The sequence below is a fragment of the Ruditapes philippinarum genome, unplaced genomic scaffold (assembly GCF_026571515.1).
Source record: "Ruditapes philippinarum isolate M1 unplaced genomic scaffold, ASM2657151v2 ctg1542_1_1_1_1, whole genome shotgun sequence".
NCBI classification, from domain to species: Eukaryota; Metazoa; Mollusca; class Bivalvia; order Venerida; family Veneridae; genus Ruditapes; species Ruditapes philippinarum.
The window spans coordinates 4,486-24,705 of NW_026866829.1; the positions used below are offsets into that span (position 1 = coordinate 4,486).

Sequence of the window (20,220 nt, forward strand, 5' to 3'; positions counted from 1 at the left end):
AATGTTTGGGATAAATTTTTAACTTTAATTTGAATTTTTTAATAAAAAACAGAACCGTTATCAGTTTTTACGAAGAAATATACTTGATAAATTAGATAAAATCAAATTTCTATCAACATGTTTTTTCTTAGACCATTTTTGTAATAATTAAATGATAATAGCAAAATTTTGGGACCAAGCTTTCTTTTCCCCCCAAAATACCATTCAAACTTTAAAGTTTAATTCCATTCATTTGTGTAAATACAAGTAAAAAAATTTTTTTAAAAATCTTGGATTTTAAAAAAAGTTTTAACCCTTAAATTTGGGGGAAAAAAGGAAAAGGGAAAAAGTTTTTTTCCCCCAGTATAAAGGGCCCCAAACAATTTTTTCCCAAATTTTTTTAAATCCCCAAACCCGGGCCCCCAAAACTTTCTGGCTTTTTAAAACAACCCTAAGAAATTTTATATGAAAAATCCAGAAATTGACAAAGAACAAATTTTTAAAAAATGAATCATAAAAAATACCTCTTTTTAAAAATTTTCCTTTCCCTTTTTTCTTTTTTTCTTTAGCCCGGGGAGGGGCCCCTTTTTTTATTTAGGGTTGGGGTTTTTTTTTGGGTCCTTTATTCCCCTTTTTCCACTTCTTTTCGGGCCTTTTTCCATCACCCAAAAAAAAAACAAAATTTATTTCTTTAAACCCTTTACGTATCCCTAGATTTTTTTTATTTTTTATACACTCCCAAAAAATTTTTTTAAAACATATTTCTCTGCAAAATTCATAATTTAGTCAAATAACAGATAAGGGTGATCAGTCTATGAAAACTAACACTTTCATTGGTCAATTTTTAAATATTTTCTAGAGTAACAACCAATCAGATTTTGAAGTTTTTGACTGGTTGCTAAATATCTGTTTTTCGTCTTACTTACAGTGACTTTCTATTCTCTATATTTTTGTCTCTTCATTTAAATGCAAGAAAAAAAATGAAAATGTTACACATTTACTAAATATAAAAAGAATAGATTGTCTTAATTATATGAATGTTTACATTATTTTTGACGACTTTGATAATGGAAAAAAATGTTTAAATATTTATTAACAAATGATCTTAAATGAGAAAGAATAAGTGAAATTCTTAAAATATGAGAACAATATCATGGGATTTAAAAACGGTTCTAGCTATAATATTATACAGGATCAAAATAATTGAGTAAAATATGAATAATTGAATGATATGGAGCAGGGGTTTTCTAATATACAAACATGTTAAGATCACTTTAAACAAAACACATGAACAAAATAACATAAAGTTAGAAAAGACAACTTCACATGTCTATAAATTGTTTGTTCTACCTTTTGAAAATAATTTTCCTTTTAAAAATCTTTGGTCTTGTATCAATAAAGTGCAGTTAAAGCAATTAATATAGAAAAAAAGAAAACTAGATGTTCGGCAGATTTATTTAGTAAAATTTTTTTAAAAGCCTTAGATATAAAAATGAGACTTGCACTAAGTTACTATAGATGCTGCAGTCAAAAGTCAACCTTCTTGCAAATAACAACCAATGGTTGATTTTGAAATGGTTATTTGAAGACAAATGTTCTTTGAAATAAATATAAGGTACATGTATACATGTGTAATGAAAACTTCAACATTAAACCAACAAACACAGGGCAAACAAGGTATATTGGATAGGTTGCAGTAAAAACTTACTACTTCCAGGTACTTTATCTGACAATCCTTGCCCAACTGTAAAAACCAACAACACAAAACATTCAAAGCTTTCAGGGGAAGCAACTGAGACTAAGTAACAATGCAAAAAGGAGACTAGTTCTAGTTAACGACCTCAATGTTTGTAATGCAATAAAACACAAATATATGTAGAATGATATGTGCTGCTTTGTTGATAAAACAATTTGGAAATTAGTAAAGAAAAACTTTCAATTTTGATAAAACATGAAGTTTTTACTTCACAATTTATCAAGAGTTAGTGAACTTGCTTTTTACAGAGGTTCTGTAATATGATGGTTCGGTGGCATATTGAAGTATGCTTTTTACAGAGGTTCTGTAATATGATGGTTCGGTGGCATATTGAAGTATGTAAAGTAAAAAGATGATATTTGAAATGTAACATTTACAGACTAATATAGTATACTGTGTAAATGCTGATATACAGAAAAATGTGATGTGAATATACTGTGATGAATAGACACAATGATATGTTTGTCATTACAGTTACAGAAATGAGATAAATTCATAATTTCCTATTCCTAGCATAGTATGAAGAATAATATACATAGCCAGATAGCTAGTGTTGGACATACTGCTCAATCCATCAATAATTTAGATATGACCACAACTTCACAAGGGTAAAAGACATTTAAATAACAATACTTTTTGTGTAACCCATACACCAACCAAGTCACTTCAAACTAGCAACGTTTCTGCACACATTGTGCGTTTGTGTGCAAATGTGTCTGACCTACACATTGACTTACTCAATGTACTATCTTCAGATAGTAATTTAGGGTTACTAGGGGGTTTGGAAGGGGTTCTAGATGCCCGCCTGCTCTCACGAGATTCCTGTTTTGATTCTAACAGAAAAAATAATGTACCAAATATTAAAAATAATCAAAGCTAAATTAAGATTTTTATAAATCTATGAAACATTCTTAAAATATAGTTGAACGAAATTCATGTTTCTGAAAAATAATATAAAATTATGTTTTCATGCTCAACTGACATTCAAATACACAACAGTGCATGCACAGTGTTTTTGTTTCTTTACTTTTATAGAAAGTCAAAAAGTCAAAACTGTACAAATTTAAATGCCTGAAAAACATATATTCTTTGCATATGAAAATTTTTGATTGAAAGCTGAATAATTTAGTTTTATTTCCAATAAATCCCTCAACTAGTAGTTAGACCTTTATATATCAATTATTTATGCCAAAAAGTAACAGGAAAGAAAACACTGCTATGTCTACACAGATATCTGAGATTGAGTTAAAATGTCTTTAACACTGAATAATCACAAATATTTCAAGCAGCATGCAACATTATGTATGCAACAGGCATCATGCAAATGTTCTGTTTCCAGGCAAAGCAGGAGAAAAAATTTCTTTTTAAGTCCTGTACAATACACATATTCATGCTAGGAATATAACTGAGGTTGTTCTATACAAAACACAACATATCTTTATCATATACATAGCAAATAGTATCTAATATTAATGTCATAGAATTTAATTTTTTGAAACAAAATAAGTAACTGTTTGTAAATGAAACAGTGATCTATAGTATAAGTCTATTACTTTTTCCTCTTTTAAGCAGAACTCAGGAAGTTGATCAATATTCTTTAACAAAATACAGTTTGATCCTATAAACCATATAAAATAAATGGATGACACTATATTTATTTTCATTTTACATTTTTTTTTGGAGTTGAGAAACATCAATATGAAATAAATGTAGTACATGTTTTTTGTATAGAACAACACATCACATTTGTATATTATATGTCATTCTTAAATACATGCTATTATATATTCCATTCTTATATTTACAATGCTGTGTACAAACATTTACAAATATGTCAATATATGTAATAGCTTAGCTTACACAGTATGTGTAATATTATAACTATCAATTCTCACATAATGTTTTTTCTAGAAACACATTTTTGTAACATATGTACACAGTATTGTAAATGTCTATTCATTTCACATCATTTTTATTAAATCCCAAGTTAATACAGAGCAAAAATTTGCCATTCAAACTAAAACTGAACATTTAAACTGACATTATGCCCATCAAAGTGTAAATGATTGAGAGTATAGGTAAAAGTCAAAATAAGTTTACATTTTTCATAAATGTGTTAAATTCTGTATTTGATTATGCAAAAATAATCAATAATCCGTGTGACCCACGGATATTTCTATAAACATTGTTTGGAAAGTATCGGTATCGTTCAATTTCTCAAAAGAGAGGGGAACTCTTTAAAAAATTTAGATAGTTTTTATATTTTATCCTAAACAGTTTTCCTTATCAATTATTGTTCAATCACCATAGTAGTAGTGAATCTCGTGAAATATATTACTTATTCAACTCAACTTGACAGTAAAAAATGAGCATAATGTCACTTTAACACATGTTTGTTTACAATTACTTTTAAAACTTATATTAAACAATGTGAAATGAATAATAACCATGGTCTGACTAAATTCTCTAATATTATAATGAATTTTTACTCTGTTAACCTTTAGGCAGGACAATAATAAATTTTAAAAAAAAACAATGTTTCTGAAACTAATATAACACTCAAATCTATCTAGATTCAGGAATTAAGAAGATGTTTTCATCGCTAAATAGTACAATCTTGCTAAAAAAAATTTCAACTAAGAAAAGGAACACAAAATGGAAAAGTAATCTTAATCTCAAGGACAAATTTCAACTGAAATGTTAAAGCAAATTAAAATAAAGAATAAAGGGAGGTTACTATTTGCATAAAAAAAATATGCTAAGAGTGTTTCCTATTTTTATTTTGTGCATTTTGTTGTTGTTGTTTCTATAAAGGATTTCACATGACAATTGACAATACCAATGGAGTTTTGGGGGAGTTCTGGTGGGATTTAAGCATCACCAAGGTTACCGACATTACCTGGTTTGTTTCCAAAATATAGCTACACAGATTGGGTAATTGATAAGAGATAAATTAAATAAGAGGCGTGCTACATTGTTTACCATTTAGAGACAAATCGGAACCCTCTCTGGTCAAACGTGGAGAATCCATGGCTAGAATGTCAAACAGTTAAAATGTGAGTTTTAAAAGAAATCTGTCTTGATCTTAAAATTTCAGATATAGTAAAAACTGATACCTTTTTTGTAATAAAAAATGCATATGTGATTACATTGACAATAGAAATGATTATAACAACAATAATTGACTAACATATATATTTTGCCCATTGTTGATGTTTCATCACTTAAATACCTTATGTTTTATAAGCACACATTGCCTCAAATTTTCTTGTAAAAATTAGATTTTTCCTAGTTGAATAATTCAAGAATACAAATAAAAACTTTCACCCTTTTTCTTTATTCTAATAGCGAGTCAAAACAATTGTTTCACATTTTATAAGGTTGTTTTACCTCTCAAAAGGAAATATTATCTAAAAAAAATATAAAAAGTAAACAAAACACAAAAATCTGTTATTTTCATGTTTAAATGTTTAAATTATATTAAATGGCATCTAAACATGCTGTAATTGAAGAGAGCAAACAGATGTATGGATTAGTTTACAATTTCACGACATCTGAAGTAAAATAAAATAACCTTCATTATCAGCTGTTTCAGAAGAATCACCTTTATAAATAAATGATATATTTATATCACAAATAAAGAAATGATTAACATGAGCCACGTCACGACAAAACCAACGCAATACGTTTGCGACCAGCATTGATCCAGACCAGGCAGCGCGTCCACGCAGTCTGATCAGGATTCATGCTGTTCCCTTACAAACCCTATTACAAGTAGAGAAACTGATAGCGAACAGCATGGATCCTGATCAGACTGCGTGGATGTGCAGGCTGGTCTGGATCCATGCTGGTCACAAACACATTACATTGGTTTGTCGTGTCGCGGCTCATATATATATATATATATATATATATATATATCACACATAGTACTGATATAAATGTACTAAAGTACAATAACAAGTTCACACTCAGGGCTGTCACATTTATATAAATACAAAAAATAATTCAATAAATGTTAATGTACCCAAATCCACAATAATATATTAATTCTGATGAATTATTAAAAAGTCATTTTAAATTAATGGATTGATTTTTTTTCACCGACAAATTGATGTGAAATATTGCTGTTTTATTTTGAATTTACCAGTAAATGATTCCAGACACAAAGTGTCCATTGTAAAATCTTCTTCAATTAATCTAAACAAAGCCATTAAGAGCAAGTAAAGTAATTACAGTATATTTTATGATGACATTTATAACTTCACTCATCCTAGTTACATATATAGTCTCCCTCTATCATATGTGACATTACATGCTTGTCCCTAAATTGTAATATACCACACAATATTTCAAAACATTTTAGAAAACAAAAACAGCTACTGAAATAATGATGATATTTCCAAATCATAAAAACGCTCAAAATCAATGATTAATATAAAATAATAGGAAACTTAAGTATTTAAAGACTTGGGCTCTTTAATTTAAAATGAAATAGATTCCACAATAAATTTGTTCAAATAAAACAAAGTCTGATAATCTGTATGGCACCCTAAAGTAAAATATAATGATGATAAAATAAAATCGTTGTCATGATAATTGTCAAGTTCTATGATAACATCAGGCACTTCTAAATATATATACAACAAGAGCTGTCACAGGAGACAGCGAAGCTCGACTAATGAAATACTGGACGCAGTAAGGAGGACAAAACTATGAAAGAAAAATCAATTATGTATAATTATGTATTAAGTTACAGTAAAAAATAACATTTGTTAACATAAATTCCAAGATCAAGTGGAATAATTCTAGAAATAGTCATGCTAGAGTTATGGACCTTGCCACACAATATTTGTGTAATGATAAGAAATATATATTTGAAGTTTGAAGTAGATACCTTAAAAAATAAAGAAGTTATTATATTTCTTAAAGAAAATCCTAAGTTCAAAGAGAGATAAATCTGTAAATATTGCTTCAAGAGTTATGAACATTGTCACATAAAATGTAATTGATGATAAGGAATAAGTATTTGAAGTTTGAGGTAGATACCTTTAAAAATAAAAAAGTTAAAATAAAAAATAACATTTTTCTAGTAAATAAATCTAAGTTTATGGGGAGATAATTCTTGCAATATTGGTGCTAGAGTTATGAACCTTGTCACATAAGATGTGGATGATGATATAGTAAATATAATTGAAGTATGAAGTTGATCCCTTCAGAAATAAATAAGTTACAGTAAAAAATAATATTTTTTTATGGAAAATTCTAAGTTCAAAGGGAGATAAATCTGAAAATATTGGTGCTAGAGTTATGAACCTTGTCACATAAGATGGGGATGGTGATAACGTAAATATATTTGAAGTATGAGATTGATCCCTTAAGAAATAAAGAAGAAACAGTAAGAAATAGTATTTTTTGAGGAAAATTCTAAGTTCAAGGGGAGATAAATCTGAAAATATTTGTGCTAGAGTTATGAACCTTGTCACATAAGATGGGGATGGTGATAACGTAAATATATTTGAAGTATGAGATTGATCCCTTAAGAAATAAAGAAGAAACAGTAAGAAATAGTATTTTTTGAGGAAAATTCTAAGTTCAAGGGGAGATAAATCTGAAAATATTTGTGCTAGAGTTATGAACCTTGTCACATAAGATGGGGATGATGATAAGGTACATATATTTGAAGTATGAGGTTGATCCCTTAAGAAATAAAGAAGTATCAGTAAAAAATAGTATTTTTTAAGGAAAATTCTAAGTTCAAGGGGAGATAAATCTGAAAATATTGGTGCTAGAGTTATGAACCTTGTCACATAAGATGTGGTTGATGATAAGGAACATATATTTGAAGTTTGAAGTTGATACCTTAAGAAATGACAAAGTTATAGTGAAAAATATTTTACTGCACCAAAACTTTAATCTAAAATCTGGACGCGGACGCGGACGCCGACGCCGGGGCGAGTAGGACAGCTCTCCATATACTTCGTATAGTCGAGCTAAAAATATATATATAAACAATAAGAAAAAAGTCAAATAATAAGGTAATAAGTATGAATGTATAAGGATATAGTATACATACTCGTATCATCACCAAAGTCATCAAAGTCTTTGTCTGGTAACCCCATAACCTGTCTCACTACTATAGACTGACCAACCATATCATCTATAGCCTCTACCAGTAGTTGATAACTGAAATATTCAAACATGCTCCAGTGCTGTAAATTATTTATTGCATACCTAGCCCTGTAGAACATATAAAAGCACTAAGAATGAAATGATTACTCATAGCATACTCATATCATTTTCGCAAAAATATCTCCTTTAAGATATTAAACAAACTCTTTCTTAGCAAATGTTACAGATCTTGCTTATCCAATCAAATTGTGTGTAATGTAAACACTAAAATGTGTTGTTTAAAAACAGAAGACAAACTGCTCTTGGGTCATTTAAAGTTGAGTGTCTTTCAGTGTAGGTACATATTGTTTTCTTTGTGTTCCCTATAGAAAAACAAGAATTTGTAACAGAGTTACCAACGTCCCCCGCCTCGGGAAATTTTATATGAAGCATAAAATTGTGCTATTTCAAAAGATTGAGGTTGTAATGGATCTCAGGACATTTACTCCAAAATTATGATCAATGCTAGATCTGCAAATGTAACAATTAATTTGTTAAAAAAATAAAATGAAACACGGAATTTAAAAATCTATCATGTTAAGATTTGACCTATTAGTGTGACCTTGACCTTGGAGGTAGGGGAGCAGGTGTTGTGCATGACATAACGTCTTATTATTGAGACTATTTGTGCCAAGTATTTTCAAAATCCCTTGAACTATGAAGAAGTTATAGATTGGACACAAAATATACCCTTATAATAACAGACTATGTAAATCTTTGATCTCTAAGTGTGACCTTGACCTTGGAGGTAGGGACACAGATGTTACGCATGACATATCATCTAATCATTGTGACTATTTGTCCCAAGTATTTTCAAAATCCCTTAATCTATGAAGAAGTAATGGACGGGACAAAAAATATACCAAATAACAGACTCTGTTAACCTTTGACCTCTAAGTGTGACCTTGTTTGTAGGGGTGCAGGTGTTGTACCTTACATATTGTCTTATTATGGTGACTATTTGTGCCAAGTTATTTTAAAATCCCTTGAACTATGAAGAAGTTCTAGATTTGACACAAAATATACCCTATAACAGACTATGTTAATTTTTGACCTCTAAGTGTGACCTTGACCTTGGAGGTAGGGATGCAGGTGTTGCGCATGACACATCCTCTTATTATAGTGACTCTTTGTGCATAGTATTTTCAAAATCCTTGGATCTATGAAAAAGTTATGGACCGGACACAAAATATACCCTGTAACAGACTATGTAAGTATTTGACCTCAAAGTGTGACCATGACCTTGGAGGTAGGTGACTGTTTTTTGCGCATGACACATCGTCTGATTATTGTGAACAATTATGGCAAGTATTTACAAAATCCCTTCATAGATAAGAAAGTTATGGACCGGACACGACATATACCCTCAAATAGACAATGTTAACCTTGAATGAGCAAGTACGACCTTGACCCTGAAGGTACGGATCTGGTTGTTGCGCATGACACATCCTTTTATTATAACAAACATTTGTGCCAAGTTATTTCAAATTCCTTTGATAAATGACAAAGTTATGGACCGGACACGAAATATATCCTGTAACAGACTATGTTAATATTTGACCTCCAAGTGTGACCTTGACCTTGAAGGTAGGTGACTGGTTTTTGCGCATGACACATCGTCTGATTATTGTGAACAATTATGGCAAGTATTTACAAAATCCCTTCATAGATAAGAAAGTTATGGACCGGACACGACATATACCCTCAAATAGGCAATGTTGACCTTGAATGAGCAAGTGCGACCTTGACCCTGGAGGTAGGGGTCTGGTTGTTGCGCATGACATATCGTCTTATTATAATAAACATTTGTGCCAAGTTATTTCAAATTCCTTTCATAAATGACAAAGTTATGGACCGGACACGAAAGTGTGACGGACGGACGGACAGACGGACGGACGGACGGACGGACGTACCAAAATTTGATGTTTATGAGGCAAATTAGCTCATAAACACCACCTGGACCAACGTCCATAAGCAAAATAAGCTCATAAAAACAAAAAACAGCTCTTAATTTTAAATTTTATGGGCAACATGAGTTCTGCACATCCCCTTGTTGAGGTGAACATTTGAGCCAAGTTTAAAGAAAATCTTTCAATTACTGTAGGACTTGCAGAGCGGACACGACATACTGTCTAATATAAGATTGTGTTTGATATTTGACCTTCAATTGTGACCTTGACCTTGAGCTGACACATGGGCAACATGGGTTCTGCACATCCCCTTGCTGAGGTGAACATTTGAGCCAAGTTTGAAGAAAATCCTTCAAGTGGTATAGGAGTTATAGAGCGGACACGAAAATGGAGACGGACGGACGGACCGACCGACCGACTGACCGACGCGACAAAGCGAATCCATTATAGCCCCCCCCACATTTTGTGGTGGGGGTATAATGATAACTTGACATTACTAAACTTCCAATTTTCTGATGGCACCCTTGTTTTGGAGTCTGTGGTTTGGATTAGATACAGATAGATTCTTTAAACATTGCTTTCCCTTGTTTATCTATACTTTAATATTTTCCTATACAGAACATGTTATGTACATATTTCCTCAGAGTGAAAGTTAAACTAAGAACTGACATACCCTGCCTTGTAGAGTTGCTTGTGTACAGGTTTCTGGGGTATGAATGACATCTTGGAAACACAAGTATTAAGTTGATGTAGAAATGTTTCCTTCCGTTCATCATCGTCATCCATTTGCAATATTTCCTGGATGAAAATAAACCATTTTATATATGCACATGTATTATACATTGTTTATTATCCTTCAATTCCAAATACAGCAAGCACTGTGTTAATAACTATTTTTGTTTATGTATTTTCGATGTCATGTGATATTTACTCATAAACTACCGATATTACACCATCTAGTCAATCAAGCTTAGCTTAATACATAAAGTGTCAGCAAGGATTAACTCTATGACATTTTAATGTTCAATCATCTGATTAAAACCTATTTAGGTTTACACGTATTTAGTTTCACTCTGCTACGATAAAAACTTGTAGTTTATTTGAACCTCTTTTGAGTCCACTTCCTGAAACTATCCAGTATTGATTGTAATATGATGAAACATAATCATAACTACCTGATTGTAAGAGATTACTGTACGGTTTTGAATTACTGGAGTCTATGCATCTCTTGGCTACAGCAGGTGTTGCTTTGAAATTTGTAACACCCTAGGTAAGCCATAAATCATTTTTCCTGTTTTGGCATCATATGACCTTAACTGTGTTGGTGCATGGGAAAACCAAACAAACCAAGTATCGATCAAACCCATGACCCCTGGGTTAAGAAACCAACACCTTAAAAAACATCTAGGTCATCTCTTGCCTTAAATAAATCTGTTACTATTATAAAGAAAGAGACAGAAATCTTACATCTTTGAGGTCATCTACGCTCAGATCCCATGTTCGGCCATCACGTTCCTCCAGTGGTACAAGTTCTAGATGGAGTTGCTTGAGTTCTTGTACTCCATCATGATGATAATGTAACTGTAATAAATATATATCTCAATATAATACTGACATTTTGTATATCTCATATTACTCAAATAATTCATAATTATGTTTAACACTACTTTAACAAACAATATGACCATTTAGAACAAGCACAGCAAAGGGTCTCTCATGGTTTCTGATGTTCTAGTCATCATGCATCATTGCAAAAATCCCTGTGACAGTTTGGTTAGACACAACAAGCTCTCTCTGTTGTAAGTGTAGAAGTGGGCATAAAAACTTGCAGACACAGGGTGAAAGTTTATACTGGATTTGCATACAAATATAATATTTGTCCTCCAATAAATACCTGACACACCATTAAATATAAGTAGCAAACTGAAGAAGATTTGATTAGCACAACAGTGAGATCTGTGTAGATCTGTGTAAGAAATAGTACAAAATGAAGCTTATCATAATTAAATGTCAAACTTTGAGACTTTTCACTTATTCTAAATACACTGTAGCCTATTTACCTTAGGGTTACATCTCTGGAATATTTCCTCCTCAGTGATATAAGCATCTATAGGACTGGAGGGCCTGTCTGGTGTCCTCATACCTCCAATAATCTCCTCCAGGATATGTCTCATCATCTGATCTGCTTCCTTTGTCTGTAACTCCGACTGAATATACACATGAAACACTTGTAATAACACAAGAAACATTCATAACATACACATGAAACACTCATAATATACACATGAAACACTCATAATATACACATGAAACACTTGTAATGTACACATGAAACACTCGTAATAACACAAGAAACATTCATAATATACAAATGAAACACTTAATGTAATAACACAAGAAACATTCATAATATATACATGAAACATTCATAATATACACATGAAACATTCATTACATACACATGAAAAATTCATAATATAGAAGCAAAACATTCATAATATACACATGAAACATTCATAATATACACATGAAACATTCATTATACAAATGAAACATTCATAACATACACATGAAACATTCCAAATATACACATGAATCACTCATAACATATACACAAGAAACATTCATACACATGAAACATTCATAATATACACATGAAACATTCATAATATACACAAGAAACATTAATAATATATACACATGAAACACTCATAACATACACATGAAACACTCGTAACATACACATGAAACATTCATAATATACATATGAAACTTTCATAATATACACATGAAATATTCATAATATACACATGAAACATTCATAATATACACATGAAACATTCATAATATACACATGAAACACTCCTAATATACACATGAAACATTCATAATATACACATGAAACATTCATAATATACACATGAAACATTCATAATATACACATGAAACATTCATAATATACATATGAAACTTTCATAATATACACATGAAACACTCCTAATATACACATGAAACATTCATAATATACACATGAAACTTTCATAATATACATATGAAACATTCATAATATACACACGAAACACTCATAATATACACATGAACATTCATAACATATACATGAAACATTCATAACATACACATGAAACATTCATATATACACATGAAACATTCATAACATATACATGAAACATTCATAACATACACATGAAACATTCATAATATACACATATTCACAATTATACTTGACTGATAACTTAATTATTTTGTAAGCAAGTGGAAATAAAGTCAAATCTGTTTAGTCTAAGAAAAAAAAAGTTCTAATTGACAAGTTTATTTTCTCAAAACAGGAAATCTAAAAGAATAATTGTTAAAATAAAAGCCAACAGTTACAGTTTAGCCATATGTGGTATTTGTTTTTATTCCAAAGTTTTGACTGCCTAAATAATAAACAATTACTTTCAGAAAATCTTACCTCTAGTTTAAGCCTCTGACCCTTGTATTTGTCCTCAGAAAACGCTATACCTCTCAAAGTCACAAGTAGGTCAGCTCCCCCACATACAACAGGCCGAGTCTCAAACTGCCATTGTTCCTGGAACACTCCAGCATTTGGAGATTTAAACACAAATGGAAACTTCATTGTCTCCCCTGGTAGAATAACACCACTACTGTTGTTGAAGTAAAATCTCTGTACATTTGCCTGTGCTAAATCAAATGGATTCTCTTTAGGCTTTTTCTGAAAAGGATAAAATAAAAATATGATAAAACATTAATATTTTATCAAACAATTTTTTTTTTAAGAACTTTGTAAAGTGTTAAGTTTCATATTCATTATGTTGTAACTATGGTAAGTATTCTCAGCTCATCATGCTTAATATTAATAAATTTCCAAAGAAATCATATTAAAGGTCCACAATTAAAATACTGGTAATATTAGTAAATAAATAGGTATATAAAATTATCTCGCTAACACTGTCAGTGTGTTAGTATGATTCATGTCAAACAAGTCAAAACAATAACAAAACAAGATAGAAATGTATGAACCATGCTTACTATAATTATTGATTTAAAAAAAAGTATAAAAAATTCAATCTCAGTCAAACTTATACCAAATTAAATTTCTTTTTGGATATTGAGAAATGTGCTTGATTTTATGAAAATTGTTGAGAAATAAACGATAAACAAACTACTAGATAGCTCGACGTACCTTCCAGTCATAGTAGACAGAGGTTGTACCATTGTTGATTATTGTCAGATAGCTGGTCACTCTATCACCAGAGAAAGTCTCGAAGTTTACACGAGCCTCGATACCAACCTGATCCTTAAAACTATAACTGTCACCAGTCCACCGGGCCGCCTGACCAGCAAACTGTATAGAGGGGCCAAATACTGGGGTAGGGTTGCTGTCATTTGTACCACGGTTCTCACTGTACACAAAGACAAAATTATTATCATGTGAATTAATACACGTGTTCATTTATACAAAATACTGACAGAAGGGGCAGAACACTGGTCAACGTGCCTGTCTATCAACTTGAGGTTTGTAGATGCTTCCTCAAATGACACCAGAGCAAATAAACGCAGAAAGGTATGCAGGCAAGAGTGCTTTTAATAAGCTCTAACTGTTACCACAATCAGGGTTAAATAAATACATGGAATGAATTTTATGAATAACTTTGTAGACAGTTGGATGTCTTCTCAAATGGACCCTGTCTATTGTTTTGATTTGCAGCCCTAGTTTTTCAAATTAAAACTAATGTCAAATATAATAATTCTTTAAATTAAAAAAGTATATGTTTAAAAAAAAAAAATTTTGCTTTAGATTCAAAATGTATTATTATCTTTAAAGAGGATTATCATAATAGAGCTGTTAAACGGAAAATCACTTCACAATAAGTAATAAAACTTTAATGAATTTAACATACACTGTACTAATTTCTGATAGTCCTCTTAAATATATATGTATATAATATACATATGTGGTATACCTCAAGACAGAATATTACAACAAACATGCGATATATATATACATGTATATAAAACTAACCCAGTGAACTCTTCGTCGTCATCATCATCCTCTACCAACATTTCCATCTCTGTGACTGGCTGTCTCTCCATCTCCATTAACATTTGAGACGAGCCTCCTGATTGGTCAGCTTCTCCACCAAATGGGTTGGCTGTTCCAATCACTTCCAAACCATCAAAGTCCTGTAAACAGCATTTTTATATTTGTATATATACTTTGAAAGTGTTATTTACAGGAAATGTTAAGTTACAATGCATTTCATATGATAAACACTGATGCTGAAACTGACGGATTGGGACAAGTTATTGACGATTAGCGCCAAATTATTTTCTATCATTCAATCAGGCCCAAGCTCCACTTTCTTTATCATGTTGACAGTTGTGAAAGAGTTTTTTTCTTTGTCCACAGTGAACAGTTTAAATAAGAGAAATATAAGGCAAATGTCATAAAATAAAAATGTCCTTTTGTATTTAAATGGTTTTAACAAAGTGTTAAGAAAATTTATTACTCTATTCTTTATAAATATTGCATTAAAATTTGACTTTAATACTACGCTTTTCGACATATCAGCTGTCAACTGGATGCCATCATCTAGCCAGTAGTTGCATGTCCTGTTATATTATAAGTCCCTGATACTAATTACTAGCTGACTTAAAGTTCAATGAATGAACATTTTCAATAGTTCATATATCAATGTACATTTATTTATTGTTGTGTTATATCAATAACTGACTGAGAACTCTATGCAAGGAATGTTATCAAAAACCAATGCAAAATCTGATTAAATAGGCATTACAAATATTTGGTATCCTTCCATATTGTTGATTGAAAAATAAAATATCATATACAATGAGCAGTTCAAATGGAAAAATGTTCCAAGTACAAGTTTAGCATGGTATGAAGCTGGACTTTAAACTGTACTTATATCTGTATATTATGAACAAGAGCTGTCGGTAGGACAGCGACGCTTGACTATTCTTAGTGCTTGATAGTAAAATAGCCTTGATAATGTAAAATTTTCTAGGTAAAGAAAAGGGTAAAAAATTTCTTTAAATCCACATTACAGATATAGGCCTTGGAGAGAGTCCTATAATGCTCTCAAATAAGACTATAAAATCTCAACTTGTTTCAAAGCCATATGTCAATGGACTATAAAAATATTTGAGGTATTACAAAAACTTTAAAGTAAATTCTAAGTCAAAAAAGGGGCATAATTCTGTCAAAATGCTTGATAGAGTTACCTCCTCATGTCTACAGGTTGGGGTCATGATGGTGAACAAGTGTGCGAAGTTTCAAAGCCATTTGTAAATACACTTTGAAAATATTTGAGGTATTACAAAAACTTTAACATAAGTGGTTACGCCGACGCGGACACCAACACAGACGCTGACGCTCGGGTGACTACTTATTCTTATCGAATAGTCCAGCTAAAAATGAAGCTTACAGGTTTATGGGGATCGAGTTCCTCCTCAAACTGGTTCAATTGCTTCTTCCTTTGCTCCAGGTAGCCTGACTTGTGCCACGGGTAATGCATGGGGCGGGTGTGAGTAGGAGCCCAGTGCCAACCTTTAAAGCAATTCAGGGTGTTATAAAATCTACATTTACTTCTCTGGTATAATTTATATAATATGCAACTGGTCATATTGAGCAAATAGCTTTGTTACAAGTAAATTGAACAAATCAGTGGTGGTGTGGCTGAGTGGTTAACATGTCATACTAGTAATCCAAGGATTGCTGACCGCGTGGGTTCAAACCCCATCAGGGGCAAGTCATTGTTTCTTTGAAACTTTACAGTACTGAATGGTTCCAATAACGGAACTGAGAGTGTTTCAAAAAGCGTACAGCTTCCAACATAATCAAACTTAAATAAATTTATATAGACTAAACTAAGTTAAGTTTTTAGATTTTGTGAAACTTTATAAGCTATTATAGTTGCCAAAGCTACCTAAGGCAGTCAGAGAACAAATGAGCTGTGTCACGACAAAACCAACATAATGGGCTTGCGACCAGCATGGATCCAGTCCAGCCTTCGCATCCTTGCAGTCTGATCAGGATCCATGCTGTTTGCTATCAGTTTCTCTACTTGTTATAGGGTTTGTAGGCGAACAGCATGGATCCTGATCAGACTGGCAGATGCGCAGGCTGGTCTGGATCCATGCTGGTCGCAAACCCATTATGTTGGTTTTGTCGTGACACGGCTCAAATTATAATACGTAGTGAGATATTTCCAACAGTTATAACTTCAAAATATAAAAAACATCTTTACACATACACTCCAAAAGAAAATCATTACCCATATCACAGCAAAATTACATTTTCTAATCAGGAAAATTGACATTAAGTTCTTTCTACATGATTAAGCAATAAGCATCAAACTGAATATCAATGAAAGAAATAAATTTCATCAAACCAACCTTTTTCTTCTCTAATCTTGGCAGGGAGGCCAATATGCTCGATGGGTGGGGGATAACCTTTCTCTGTCTGGGTCAAGGTCATACTGAAAATATAAATATCAAAATGAGGCTGATATTCTTTATTATGTGGGTGTTCTCAACATATATATTTTAGAAATTTAACCTATTCTAAAATGGAATGCTAAACAGTGTGGCCTTTGACACTGATTGTTGGGCATAACTTTTACCTGTTTGAATTTGAGTATTTTTTTCTTTTATATATTTTTCTTTTTGAATCATCCCTTCACGATTTAAGGGATTTCAGTATTTGAACTATCAAAAATATAGTCTGGGCAGACTGTGCAGCTCTGCAGACTGTTAATTATTGTCCCTAGCATTACAAAGGGTTAACATTCTTATATATATATAAAACATGCCAACATGTACCTTATATCTTATCAATATCGGGGGTTTTAACATGATGTTTTGACAGTTTTTACAATATCATTTAAACACTATACAAATATTAATTTAATATTTGCAACAAATAAAAATATAACTTAAAATTTTTTATTGGCAAACAAAAAGCATCCATACTTTTTAAAGTAAAATCATGTTCAACATTATAACCATATACATAGTTAAATTCTGGGGAAAATATTACCATTACAATTAGCACTGCTTTATTACCTCCCCTGGATAAATTTCAGCTTCATACTTTATAAACATTTAGAAATAATGAAAAAGGCTTCAGAGGAGCGTTCAATATTATTTAACAAAATAAGTAATGTTTTTTTTTCTACTCATATACATGTATATTTTCAATTAAATGTACATATCACAACATGCATGTATAAAAAAAACATGCATACAATAAAAGTACAATGTAAAATACTACATGGTTCTATGATATATATTCTATAAAGCTAATATAAGTGTGGTGAATAACACTAATTTATGTTCATGTCACATAAAAATGTGAACTTTTAATTTAAAATATAACCTGTACAAACAATTTATAGGTTAAGTTAATTCTTTTACAGCTAAAAAACATCTTGACAATAAATGGAAATCAAGTCAGGTAAGTTTAAATTAATTCCTATTTTTTTTTTGATAATATATTGTAGTCTTTTTTCCCCTTTAAAATGCTTCTCTCTTAACTTTATATCAAAAAAATTTCTATTATATGTATTGGTTGAAAAATATTTCAATATTGGCATGAAAAAATTTCTATGTATTTTTTTTCTTTTAATACTTCATTTTTAAAAAAAAAAAAAATTTTAAGTTAAAAAAAATCAATTTCATAGAAATGATTGTTGTTGTTGTTGTTCTTTTAGCCAGTCATGACAATTATGTATAGAGAATATGGGAACTTTTTAATTAACAGGGAAAATTATTTTTTGTAGTAAAAAATCCCATTGTTTCATGAAAACAAAAATTTCTTAGTAAAGCATGATAGTAATAAAAATAAGCATATTATATATAGCAACTACTTATACAATGTACAAGTGTGTGGGGGGTTGTTGTTGTTTTTTTCATTCTGTCTATATTTTGCTATACAACAATTATAAAATACATGCAGTGGACAATAACTAGTGGGGATGATGGCGTCAAATTTTCACCTGCGACCGGAACTTAACGTGTGGATCCATAGAGGCTTCTTACTTTCACTGTTATGAAATAATAATCATACATGTACAAGACACGTAACTTATAAACATTTATATCTTATAATAAAATGGGTTATCTTGATATATAATGAAGATTAAGGACAGGTCATATATTGCTCAGTATAAATAATTGTATGGTTATATAACCTGAACACACAAGGTGAGGGTTGTATGGAAAACAACTGTTTAATGTTAAAACATGGCCATAATAACCATTTTTATCATATAAACCGCAGCGCAGGAGTGTAATGAAGCCATTTAATAAAAATGATATTACACTAGTGTAATAACACTTTGATGTGACGTCATTTGCCCTATATATAAACATAGCATTCAAGCGCGCTAGTGTTAGCGTACACTATAGGCGTGTCAGTGAAAAATTACTCTTTTTAACAGTTTACCAGTCTTATTTTATATATGTGATAAATAGAATATTATATTTGTGTAGATTCAATACTAAATTTATTGAACTCGTTGAATAAAACAATATTATGCACGGCAGAGGCTCGCATAAAATGATTTTATTCAACGAGTTCAATAAATTTAGTATTAAACATACACTCATTTAATATCCTCTATTAACATTAAATCAATAACACTGCACAATCGCTTTTTGATTAAAACCCCACAAAAAAGTTTTATAAACCTGCAGCACTGTTTATATACATAGATAATATAACAATCAGGATTGTCCAATTGAAATTGATGTTACAAACATGTTATACTATAATTGCAAATCTAATGATTATTTTTCGTCATACCTACTTTTCAAAACACTCTTGTTATAATTTGAATTATGCAAAGTCACTTTTTAGAAGAAACATTTTCTTTGCAGAGTTTATATGCTTTTGTTGCACATTAGAAAACAATGGTAATGATAATAAAATTAACAATGATCATGATGATACATGTATAGGATCTCAGGAGTTGCCATATAATATATGCTTTTGTATGGTAATTCTCTTATAAACTGTTATGACAAAATGATGTCATGACAATCTTATACTACACATGTATAGTATATATAGAAATATAAATGATAATTATACATTGAAAACATGTGAAGTCATGTAATAAAAGCGAATACTGATGCTTGTGCATTAAACTAATAATAATAAATATGCTAGAATTAAATGTCAACTAAATAATGAATAATAAACATACATGTAACATGACACTATTAACAGGACCAGCTTTTATCAATATTCAAATCTTCCAATTTCTGACTTTACAAATTAAAGTTGTCTTACTGTAATGCTTAGTAATTCCTGCCAAAAAAATTTAACATCGTCCAAAATCGTAATAAATCGGTCATTTC

General features: G+C 30.8%; 1 protein-coding gene across 1 annotated transcript in view; it reads right to left on the reverse strand.

Annotated features, from left to right (window-relative positions):
- Positions 1-1,687: 1,687 nt before the first annotated feature.
- Positions 1,688-20,220, reverse strand: part of LOC132733828 (MYCBP-associated protein-like) — a gene marked incomplete at its 3' end in the record, with an annotated part of 49,680 nt that continues 31,147 nt past the window's right edge. The window contains 11 exon segments of the mRNA XM_060720546.1: positions 1,688-1,723; positions 7,812-7,921; positions 10,490-10,614; positions 11,284-11,397; positions 11,877-12,023; positions 13,289-13,549; positions 14,021-14,240; positions 14,861-15,021; positions 16,284-16,405; positions 17,254-17,336; positions 18,855-18,902. Of these exon segments, the coding sequence (XP_060576529.1) occupies positions 1,688-1,723; positions 7,812-7,921; positions 10,490-10,614; positions 11,284-11,397; positions 11,877-12,023; positions 13,289-13,549; positions 14,021-14,240; positions 14,861-15,021; positions 16,284-16,405; positions 17,254-17,336; positions 18,855-18,902 (1,427 nt within the window).